The 12,728-nt window shown below is 36.7% G+C and overlaps 1 protein-coding gene across 3 annotated transcripts in view; it reads left to right on the top strand.

Annotated features, from left to right (window-relative positions):
* ARMC8 (armadillo repeat containing 8) overlaps window positions 1-12,728 on the top strand; it is a 78,637-nt gene that overhangs the window by 6,114 nt on the left and 59,795 nt on the right. For 2 of the 3 annotated variants that reach the window (XM_039356414.1, XM_039356411.1), the window contains exon 3: window positions 10,724-10,795. The exons of the other annotated variant lie outside the window; for it this stretch is intronic. In XM_039356414.1, the coding sequence (XP_039212348.1) occupies window positions 10,724-10,795 (72 nt within the window). The remainder of the gene's footprint in view (window positions 1-10,723; window positions 10,796-12,728) is intronic. 3 annotated transcript variants of the gene reach the window in all.

The raw sequence follows: 12,728 nt of genomic DNA, 5'->3' as shown, positions 1-12,728 counted from the left end.
TCTTTCTTTACTTAACTTTCCACGCATGGCAGTTTCAGTATTTTTGATTTGATTTCTAAATCATGTCTAAATCTTGTCTGCCCTTTTAAACATCTGATGATAATGTATTTTTCCTGCCTGCATAGTATTCACCTTCACATCTGATGAGAATTCCCCAGTGTTTTAAAAGATACAAATTAAGATACTTTTGCTATATATTACAAATTTAAAGTAAAAGTAATATACATCTTAAATTGAATCATGAATATACAATTATGCATATATTTTGTCTTAACACTTGGAAAATAAGCATCTGATATATAAATTATTAGAATTTAGATGTAGTATTAAAACCATAATTCAACATAATTACAATAAAATTCATTTGTGGTTATAAGAATATTATTGGAAGTTTCTTTGTAACTACAGTACATTATTTGTAATGTCATGATAATCATAACAGTGGTTACATAAAACAAATGAATTTCAAAAAGTATGGCTTGATTGTGATTTAAGCAGCTCTAATATATCCTACCATCTGACCTTAACCTAGTTCATTTAATATAATATGAAAAATTATGTTTCTGAATTAGTCTGTGTGTCATTAGTTTGGTAAGGTGAACAACCATTAATTCTGAATAGGGCAAATAAAGACAGCAAGGATGAAAAATACATTTCTTTGTGCTTTTGAATTTTTTGTATTGGACATGAGAGAGAAAATGATTGGAATATAGAGATCAGGATTAATTAACGTGGTTAAGCTGTAACTAAAAATACAGTTAAAAGAGAATTTTTGCTTTGACCTTAGATTAACCTTAGATTTCTATATAGATACAAAATGTACCATATGTAAATATTTATTGGTTACAGGATAATATCTAGAATTGGTTTCTGTTGCAGTTGATAACTTTAGGTTAACATGGTAAGGAAGCTGGGCAATTCATAGGGTATTTCATTTGTATTTAACATATTTTCTGTCAATTTTCCTTTACAGAGGAAAATATGCTGGTTCTCTTTTTGGATAAAAATGAATATAATTTTTTCTAGAAATCATATATTGAATTGATGTTCCAGTGTTGTATAAAAATTATTGGCTTCTTGTATGTGAAATATCTATAAGAAATCCCTTACTGTACCAATGAATTCCATATACTTTGACAATAATTGCCTACTACAAATTCATGCTGAAAATTTTATGAATTTCTGACTAAACCATATGATTTATATTCCATCACTGGTGATCCTAGAAAAAAATTTGTGAGATCTGCAGCTCATTGGGAGCCATACTGTGCAAATGGTAGGCAAGCTTGTGAAGCTTTATTTCTGCATGTGCAGGATTAGGTTGCATGCATGCAACTATCCCCTACCCACTGCTGCCGCTGCCGGTCCACAGACCCCAAAAGTTTGGGAACTGCTGTTATAGACAAAAGATTGGAAAAGCACTAGGCCCAGATGGAGTAACTACTTCTTGCTTGAAAATCTGTGCTGATCAACTGGCTCCCATCTTCACCCCATCTTTAATAAATTAGATGTGTTATGTTCCTTCTTGCTTGAAACACTCTACAGTCATTCCGGTTGCCAAGAAACTCTCCATCAAGGGTTTCTTGGGATGTCTACAGACTGGATGCTCCGATATCTATAATTATGAAAGGTTAGTGCTGGCCCTCTTGAAAATCATCACAGATCCATTGTTAGACCTCTTGCAGTTTGTCTATTGCAGAAATAGATTGGCAGATGATGCTGTCAATATGGCACTGCACTACATCTTACAACATCTTGAATCCCCAGAGATTTATACATGGGTCCTCTTTGTAGACTTCTGCTCAGCATTCAATACCATCATTCTAGAAATTCTTCATTCTAAACTGATTCAGCTAGCTATGCCTATCCATACTTGCAGGTGGATTATAAGATTTCTGACAGATAAAAAGCAACAGGTGAAGCTAGGGAAAAATCACATTGAATACCTGAACAGTTAGCACACACCCCCCTCAGGACTGTGTGCTCTCTCCATTACTCTTTTCTCTTTATACAAATGACTGTATCTCAAAGGATCCCTCATTTAAAGTACTGAAGTTTGCAGATGATACCACACAGTCATTTGTTTCATTTGAGTCGGTGATGAGTCTGCATATAAACAGGAGGTTGAACAACTAGCCCTGTGATGTAGGCAGAATAATTTGGAGCTGAACACACTTAAAACTGTAGAGATATTAGTGCATTTTAGGAGGAGCATTCCTACTCTACCACCTGTTACTATATTAGACAACACAATATCAACAGTAGAATCCTTCAAATTTTGGGTTTCTGTAATCTCCAGGATTTGAAATGGATACTTAACATTAGAACTATCATTAAAAAGGAGCAATAAATAATGTTCTTCAGACAGCCCCAGAAGTTGTTAATACAGTTCCTTAGAGGAATTATTGAGTCTGTCATTTGTATTTCTATAATTGTCTGGTTTGCTACAGCAACCAAACAGGACAGGTACAGACTTCAGTGGATAGTTAGAAATGAAGAAAAAACAATTCAACCAGGATGCCTTCCAGTGAGCACCTCTATACTGCACAGGTCAGGAGGGCTGAGAAAATATCTACAGACCTCTCACATCCTGGACATAAACTGTTTCAACTCCTCGGGATGCCGCTACAGGGTATTACATGCCAAAACAATTAGATACAGAGAAAGTTTTTTTCTCTCATCCCATCATTCTGATGAACACCTAATTTCCACAATACTGTCTTATGTATATTTACCCATGTAGTTTGGCTGTATTCTTCTCATACTTTCCACTACTATTATTGGTATCATTATTATGATTAATATTACTCTGTTATTTTGCATATACTCTGAGAGTTCCTGCACTGGAGACAAATTCCTTTTGTGTCTAATCACATTTGGTCAAATCAACTATTCTATTATTTTATTCCTGTTCTGTTCTATTCTATTCTATTCTATTCTATTCTATTCTATTCTATTCTATTCTATTCTATTCTCCAATCCAATCCAATCCAATCCAATCCAATCCAATGCATTTCCCATCATTTTTATAATTAGGCATGCTGCAGTATAATTACAAGATGAGATACTTTCTGTTACTCAATATTACTTAGCACACCTGCTCTTTATTGTACATTATAATATCTGTTATCATTTCCCAACATGGTAGATCTTGTTAATCAGCCCTTATATGCAGTTGCCATTGATCCCTCTGAGTCTGAATATAAATTCTATTTTTGAGACCATTTATTTTGATAGAATCATTGTTGATAACTGTGTAAAATAATTATTATACTCTTGTACAGTAGGTATCATCAACAAAATATTACATATGCTTCATGCAAGGAAGATTTCATTTAATGATATCAAAATGTCTGACTTACAAAGCTATACTCTAGTAGAGGTAGTCTCAACCTATGACCACAATTGACCCCAAAAATTCTATTGTTAGCAAGGCAGTTGTTAAGAGAGTTTTGCCCCATTTTACGACCTTTTTTGCTACAGTTGTTAAGCAGATTGCTGCAATTGTTAATTGGATCATGTGGTCGATAAGTGACTCTAGCTTCCCTTATTGACTTTGCTTGTCAGACCCTGGACAGTGCAACTGTCGTAAACCCATGCCAATTGCCCAACACCTGAATTTTGATCATGTAACTGTGGGTGTACTGCCATGGTCGTAAGTGTGAAACCCAGTCATAAGTCACTTTTTTCAATGCTGTTGTAACTTCAGATGATGACTAAATGAATGGTTGTAATCAAGGACTATTTGTACTAGAAACTCATAATTAGTTTTATGGAGTCCTTTTCTATTTTGGTTTCTGTAACACACATAGATACAGATAGTCCTCAACCATAATGGAGCTTAGCCATTATGTGGTATGTTGCTACAGTCATAAAATGGGTTGGTCATGTAATTCACCTGATTTAACCTCTTTTTTGTGGCAAGCATTAAGTAACTGCTGGGGTTGTTACACAAACACCGTGGTTGTTAAAGCAAGCCAGTGGAAATAAGTCCTAGTTTTCAAGAAAACCTTTGTAAAACCTGACTGCAGGATGCAGCAAATGCAGCCATGTTGCCAAGCATCTAAAGTTTGGTCATGTTGTAAGTTGAGTTACATGCAATGTAATGTTATATAAAAGTCTAGATAATATGTGTAACTTTTGTTCTTAATTTTTTCTGGAATTCTTATCTTAATTTGTATTTTTGCTTATTAATGATACTGCCTTCTATCGGTATCAGATGTAGCTGGTACTTGGATAATAATACCGATAGTCCTCAACTTACGACCATCCTCATGACCATAATTTAGCCCAAAATTTCTGTTGCTAAGTGAGACATTTGTTGTGAGTTTGCCCCATTTTACGAACTTTCTTGCCACAGTTGTTAAGTGAATCATTGCAGTTGTTAAATTAGTAACATGGTTGTTAACTGAATCTGGCCTCTCCATTGAATTTGCTTGTCAGAAGGCTGCAAAAGGTAATCACAAGACCCTGGTTCGTAAATAACCAGTTGTCAAGCATCCAGATTTTGATCATGTGACCATGGAGATGCTGCAATCATAGTTAACTGTAAAAACAATTGTAAATCACGTTTTTCAGTGCTGTTGTAAATTTGAAGGTCACTAAATGAACTGTTGTAAACCATTTTACAAAACAAGGTATGGGTAATATGAGCTAAGCTATGAGACTAAATACAGAGCGCAGATAATGAAAAGCAAAAGAGTAAAACAAGGAGAAACCTGCCTTTTACTTTCACCATAGAAATTGACATACTTTCACTTTCTCATCATGACAGCTGCTAAATTAGGAGAAAGACATAGAGCATCACTAGAAGAATTTACAGATAAGATTATTTCACCAGGGATCTTGCAGAATATGTTTGAGGAATTCACTAAAAGAGAATTGTCACTGTTGGGGAGAATCTTGGATAAAAATGAATCTTTTGCCATGAATGGCTTTGTTTCAGGGATTACCTGTTTAAATATACCCCATGTATCATTTAAACCAGGGGTCCCCAAGCCCTGGACCGTGGCCCACTACCAGGCCGTGGCCTATTCGGATTAAGCCAAGTGAGTGGACCTTGCACAAGTGGCGGGCCAGTGGCCATTTGTGTGTGCACTCCAGCCTGCCCCTCGTGCAAGTCGAGCTGCACGCATGTGCACCAACCCATCACCTGCGCAAGGGCTGCATGTATGCACTGGTACCGATTTACCTCTCATGCAGCCCAGTTCCATTGTCCCCCCTAGTGAGGCCATCAAACCACAAAGATTGGGGACCACTGATTTAAACAATGGCAAAAAATATATCTAAATTTTAGATAGAGAAAAAAAGAAAGTTAAATATAAAGTGTTGCAAGGTGCAAAGGAAAGAAAGCTGGATTTATCAGATTTGAAATTGTATTACATTTCTTGTTGTTTGATCGAGATGAAAGAATGTATATTCCTGAGATACAAGAGACTTTTACAATTAAGTGACTACCTGATGTTTTGATGACATGTATAGTTATGGTATGATAAAGTTAAACTTAATGTAAACTTTAAAAATTTTATTAGATAATATTGAGAATATGGAATAGTTATAAACTCAGTTGGTTCCCAAAAACACATTTATGGAGCTCAAGAACATATATATACAGATGTATGTATGTATGTATGTATGTATGTATAATATAGCTCAAGAATCACATCATAGAAGAGAACTGGCAGATCTATCTGGAAATTTAACTAGCTGATGTACTGGGACTTACTGGAAAACTATCAAAGGTGATTTAAAACTAAATCAATAGAGCAATTAATAGCAGGAGGATATAGTTGTCAGTGGTTTTTCTATTTATAGCTCTAAGAAACATTTAGAATGGATAAAAATGACTCATGATATGAAGGAAAATAAGACTGAATTTGAAATACAGTTGTGTACTTACGATGAACATGTAACTGCTGAAATGTATAAACTCTTGTTGTAATTTAAGACATGGGAAGAATAAGTTAAACATATGAAAAGGTAGGCTACACATTTTGATTATAATATGCAGATAGATCAGTGGGAAAATAAATGGCAAAAGAGTTGAAATTTATATTTTGTTTTGATTCCAAAGAGAAATTTTATTAAAAGATACATTGTTGGTACAGGATGCGAAAGAATGTATAAAGATTGTATAAAGGCACTTCAAATGTATGTTGGAAAGGTGTACAGTATGAAGGGACATTTTATAATGCTTGGTGGACATATTAAAAAAGTTAAAGTTTTGATTCAAATGCATATTTTGATACAGAGAATTTTAAAGATCCATATTCAATTGGACTTTTCCTTTTAGAACTAATGAATAAACAGAAAAAAATACAGAATATTATTTCAGCATATGATTACTATGGAGAGATTACTATTTGCATAAAGATGGAAAGATTCAATACTACCTGTTATGGAGGAATGGTTGATGAAGTTGACAGATGTTGAAATGGTTGAAGTGATTACAGAAAAGATATTATCTATATTTATTGATTGGGAGCCTCTTTTGGAATGTTTGTGTAAATATAAAAAAAGATTGTGATTTATATACATATAAAGAAAAGTAATATGGTGGAGCTTTAGAGTGAAGTTAAAATAGATTAATAATGGGTGTGAAGAATATTGGCAGCCACTTCTTTGTAATTGGCAGCCACTTCTTTGTATCTTTTTCTTTTCTAATTTTCCTTAACTTTTTCTTCTTTTTTTGCACTTTTTGTTTTGCATAATGATTTCTTTTTTTCTTCCTTACTAATGGTTTGTATTACTTTTTAACTTCTTGTTTAAAGATATCAATAAAAATTGCACACATACACATACACATCCCCTGGAGCAGGGGTGTCAAACTCGATTTCATTGAGGGCCACATCAGGGTTGTGGTTGACCTTGGGGGGGGTGGGGGGGTATAGTCGGGGTGGGGGTGACCAGTGTGGGCATAGCCAGCTCAACATCGCTTGTGTTGGGGGGTGCCTATGGTGAGGGTGTCTACAGACAACAGTACAGCAAAACTGTCAAAATGGTGGCTGTGATAGTTGATCAGAGCACCTCTGTTTTTTATGTGCAACAGCTTTAGCATTTAGGAACAGAGATAAGTTAGTTGCTTTTCTATTAATAATAATAATAAACCCTTTATTATCAAAGTATAACATATATACAGAGAAATTGGCTGAGCCTCCCTCTGTGCCCCCCCTCACCATAAACTCACGGTGACTACAAACCCCCAACTTATTTCATTATCCTTAAAAGAGTTCTCCTGTAGGGACCTGCCATGGTCTAATTCAGACTGGAAATATAGCAAAGGAAAATACTTTCCCCCACTGTCCTTTGTCCTGTTTTCCCCACTGGAAAGGTTGTTTGCAACACACAAGGAGGGGATACTTTCCTAAGAGTTCACAATTCAAGAATACCAATGTTAACTTGGATTGCCAATAAAGTCCTGTCTGTGGCAAAAGAGAACACAAAATTGATTTCTCCTTTGAGCCCAAGTCTCAATGGATCCAGGATTGAAGCAGAATTGCGTGAACTAGGACATCTCCAACCAAGTTGCCCCTCCCTCCCTCCCTTTTTCCCTCCCATCCACCATCCCTCCCTCCCTCCCTCCCTTCCTTCCTTCCTTCCTCTGCGCTCAGGAAGGGGTGATGGGAGGGGGAGAGATTGCCAGCGCTGCTGGTGTGCATGCTACTGCCAGCCATCGCTATCCCACGTGGGTGGGCGGGACCAGTTCCAGTGAAAGGGAAGCCTCGTGGCTGTGAGGCTAGGTCAGTGAACGGGCCATGGAGGTGCTAGTGGTAGGGTGGTGATGGTGCTGCTGATCTACAACCTGGTTGTGTCCATCAAAGCCAGAATGCGCTCAGCCTTAGATCCACAGGGCAGTTCTGGAACTAGCAAGGAGCTGCCTTGCTCCCTGGGAGCCAGCACAGGAGACGGCCAGCGCTGGCAATCCTGGGTGAAGTCAGCCTGTGGGGCAAGACAGCCTGCAAGGATGCCAGACTCCTCTGCCTGTTCGCCACCTCTTGCGTGCACGCCCAGGGGGTGGGGTGGGGGCACCTAACACTGGTTCCAGGGCTGCCCTGTGGATCTAAGGCTGAGCATGTTCTGGCTTTGATGGCTGGCACCAGGTTGTAGATCAGTGCCTGGTTGGCCTGGGCCAGGCCGAGATGCTGTGGGCTGGTCCTTGCTGTTTCCAGAGCAGGTCCCCAGGCCAGACGGAACCACATGGGCTGGATCTGACCCGCAAACCTTGTGTTTGACATGTCTGTCCTAGAGCATGAACATTATCCCAGCAGCCTAGCTAAAGCCAGCATGGAACAGCAGTAACATAGGAAGATACTGGCTGCAGATGATCATTTTAGAGTGGCAAAAGCATTAGTTGATACTGCCTAGTAAACCACTCCTATTTTTTTACCAAGAAAATCACATGAGTAGAAAATCTAAAATGATTGACAATATAGATTCCTCTCCCCAGACAGGTACAGGATTTTCCAAAGGTTGTCTTGAATCATTTCTAGTTTCTCCTGTTCAAATTTGAGGAACATGGTGCCAAAGAGCCAGCTTTGGTGGCAAAATCAGCTGTTTGTCTGTAGGGAGAAAAAAAATCGCCTCACTATTCAGCATGCCATTTTTAGAGGACCTGTGATGGAATGTTTCAGCAACATACCTTTTCTTTGTATATGGATGGTTTAGCGGATGTTACTTATATGTGCTTTTTCTGAATAGCGCACTGTTTTTGAAGTTGAGTTGAACTTCAAAAAGCTATCCAGCATGAGTAAGAGAAATTCATCTAGGGCTGGAGAGAGGAGCAAGTGAAACTTTAATTTGAGAATGTGATTCATTTTTAGTTGTTTTTGCTTTGCATTTTTGTCAATTGGAAATTGAGGAAGCGTTCTGAAGCAAACCAGCAATTACTCAAAAGTACTGACTCATAGCTATTAGTGAAACCCAGATAAAATGAGCTAAGCTTTAGCAGCATTTTCTATTACTTAAAATAAGTATTTTTGTAGCCTTATGTAAATAAACCAGCTATAGTTAGGATAGGGAAATCCTGTGTTTTGGACTGGTTGCAACAGGAACACCATATTGGTACACAATGCTTGGTTACTGTTTCTTTGCTATTACTGCTATTGAAGGTAGCTAAAAAAAATTGAAATGGCTCTGACCATGGTTTCTTTAGAATTACATGGAAATTAATATTGAGGTTGTTTCATAAACAGTACATTATAACTGATTTTGGAAAGAAAACAAGTTTCAAATTTGCAAAAATGCACGCACAGTGCAATCTCTGGCAGGAGGAGCCGAGTTGGAGTAATTGAGTCGTATATAAGAGTACTTCTTGTTTAGGATTATGCCCACATTTAGTTTTTTAACATTTTTATTGCTTCAGCTCTATAAACAAAAGGGAAGGAGGAGCTGAAATAAAAATACCAAAAGGAAATACAAAAAAGCAAAGACACCTGTCAGTAACAAAACAGAAAAAAGAATACAGGTAGTCTTCGACTTACAACAATTCCTTTAGTGACCGTTCAAAATTACAGCAGCACTGAAAAAAGTGACTTATGACCATTTTTCACACTTATGACCGTTGCAACATCCCCATATTCACAGGATTTACATTTGGATGTTTGATGGTTGCAGTGTCCTGGGGTCATGTGATCCCCTTTTGCAATATTCTGGCAAGCAAAGTCAATGGGGAAACCAGATTCACTTAACTGTGTTACTAATTTAACAACTGCAATGTTATTCAGTTAACAAATGTGGCAAAAATAATTGTAAAATGGGGCAAAACTCTCTTAACAAGTTTCTCACTTAGCAACATAAATTTTGAGCTCAGTTGTGGTCGTAAGTCGAGGACTACCTTTATTGACAATAAGAGTAAAATTTATCTTAATTTCTACTCCTTTGATAAAAGGCCATTATATATGCACAAAATGAATGCTTGTCTTCCATCCAGGGTTTTAAAATCATAGCATTAGAATCTCTCCATTGGAGTAAAACAGTCTTCTTAAATGCAGCTGTCACATGATTAATCCCAATTTCTTTATAATTTGGCAGATTTCAAATTGTTGCAATATAATTTAACATCACATATGTCCATTAGACTCATAGGATAATTAATCAACATTTCTTTAAAATATCAGCTCATTGATTTCTTAAAATCAATTTTTGCATTGATTTCTTATTATTGATCTTTTAAAGTTACCTGAAAGATCTCCATATCAATCTTGATACAACTTTTCAGTTGTATAAAATATTTAATTCTAGATTTAGGAAAACTTTCTCTAAGAATAAAAATTTAGGTGTTTCTATAATAAGACTAAATTATAAAATCAAAAGTTGCTATAATTGATATAATGCCATATGACAGTTTAAAGTAAACCACATTCAATTTTTAGTCTTTCTTTTTAGCCTCATTTCAAATGCAGCACTGTAAAGTAGCAATATTGGCCATATTGGGATTCTCATATTTAATTTTTAAATTTTTACTTCTAACTCAATCCTAATTTAACATTTTGATATTGCTATCTGATCTATATGCCAGATGGCTTTATAATGAATGATCAAGTACACATCTCTGCTGTTTGCACTGGTATTACAGAAATGTCAGATATTTATATTAATACTGGGGATGTTATTTTTTCCTGTTCAGTGCTTAGATGTAGCAACTAAATGGTGCTCCATTCTGCAAAACTGAGCTAGTAATATCTCAGCATAATTTACTAGGGTTTTTCTCTTTCTGGATTTACAGAGATATGAAAAATGCTGTAATTGGAAACAACAAACAAAAAGCCAACTTGATTGTTTTGGGAGCAGTTCCAAGGTATGTCCTCTGCTACTCTCATTTTCACTGATTCACAGCAGTTTCATTAAGCCATTAAGGACATTTAATTTTCCTGACTGTCGCTGACTCTATATTTTTTCGATAGCTGAGATTAGTATATCTGACTCCTTGCTATAAAAATTGCTTGTATGGATACATCTGTGCTGAAAAATTTGGAAAGAATGTCTGTTTCAAAGCTATGAAAATAGTTCAAAAGTCACTGGTTAATAAAACTTCTAAAAGAAATGCCTAAACCTGTTTCTTCCATTTCTTACTTGCATGAAGATTGCATATAAGAATTTGGAAGAAAAATACTTTTAATTTAAAAAAGAAGCAATTTACTCTTCCTTTTTAAATTGTGAAGTTAAAGAACTTCCAGACTTTTTACTTACTAATCTCCTATAGTAAATTCCTACAATTTGTTTAGTATCTAACAGGCTGTTACCAAGTTTCTCATAGTAAAAATAAAGTATCAAGTTGTTTCATGTAGATTTGTGGATCTACTTAATTTTTTACATATTCCTAGGACCTTTTGCCATAAAGGTGTTTGAAAATCAATAATCTTGTGATCATTAACAAGACTCATATTTTTCAACACTATTCTTATTTTTATTAATATCCTGCTTCTACATGAATAAAAGCACTTCCAATTCCATTTTTATAATGCTTTCATCCTATTGTTTTTGATCTTAATTTTTTTTGATGGAAGAAGCTTTTAGTTCCTCTTGTTAAAATAATGGGCTTCGGAATTATTTGTTGATCTACTGCAGGCATGTCAAACTCACGACGTCATGTGATGTCGCGCGACGTATTGCGACTTTTTCCCTATTGCCGGCAATGGGGTGGGCACAATTTCGGCATGACACATCCGGCCTGTGGGTCGGCAGTTTGACATGCCTGATCTATGGGAAAGCATTCAACGAATAGGTCTTGATCCTCCCTCCCAGCCTAAAGTTACCCAGCTGGATTTCATATATAAAGCGGAACTAGAACTCACACTTCTCTGGTTTCTTCTCTGGTGCTTTAACCACTAGATGAAACTGGATCTCACTATAAACTACTAACATAAGATTCTTGACTATTTCCATCAAAGGTAGCCTTTGTGTTTTGACCACTTATTTAGTGATCATTCAATGGCGCTAAACTAAGGAGACTTATGAAAGTTTCTGCAGTCGCTGTTTCCCCATGGTTGCATGATCAGCTTTTACATCTTCCCTGCCATCTTTCCACAAAATCAGTGAGGAAGCAGACAGGAGGTTCACAAGTTGCCCCACTGCCCATTTGCCCACCCAAAATACCCGCATAGCCACCTATACTCCGTAGTACCTGCTTGTGTGACACCAACCCAGCTACCTGCACTCCTTCATGGCACCTATCCATAGAATCTGCCAGCAGCCCCTCCACCAAATTCTCATCCACAGTAATCATCTGCTGGCCTACTTGCCTGGGACTTGCTTCTCTTCTTTTGTTATAGTCTCATGAGGTTGTCGCTTAAAGACTTGTGTGATCCTGGGTTACAACAGCAACTGGGGCTGTTGGGATTGCCATCACTAAGTAATGTGGTCACGTGATGTCATGCTCTGTGGCCACATTTCTTTACAATGGAAATTCTGGTCCCAATTGTTGTCACAACCTGAGTACTATCTGTTAACGTGGGCTTTTCCCCCTCCATTTGTACCAAGATATTTTTTGCTTTTGTCAGCAGAATTAAAATGTCAGCATAAATAATGATGACTGAAGTATATAATAGACCTGATTTACTCATAATGTGCTCTTCAACTGTTACCTCTAGTGTTCCTAGAACCTGAAGGCAAAACAACACTATTTTGAGATTTAGGATATGTGCTTTGACATACCTTATGGTCCAGATAATCCACAGATCAGATGCAACTATCAGACCACTTTTTGTCCACTATCTAGTGCTTTCTTTCTT

This window comes from Crotalus tigris, unplaced genomic scaffold (assembly GCF_016545835.1).
Source record: "Crotalus tigris isolate CLP2741 ecotype Arizona unplaced genomic scaffold, ASM1654583v1 scf7180000018824.943158, whole genome shotgun sequence".
NCBI classification, from domain to species: Eukaryota; Metazoa; Chordata; class Lepidosauria; order Squamata; family Viperidae; genus Crotalus; species Crotalus tigris.
Note: the sequence above shows the minus strand (reverse complement) of the source record. Positions and strands in the feature narration are given on the sequence as shown.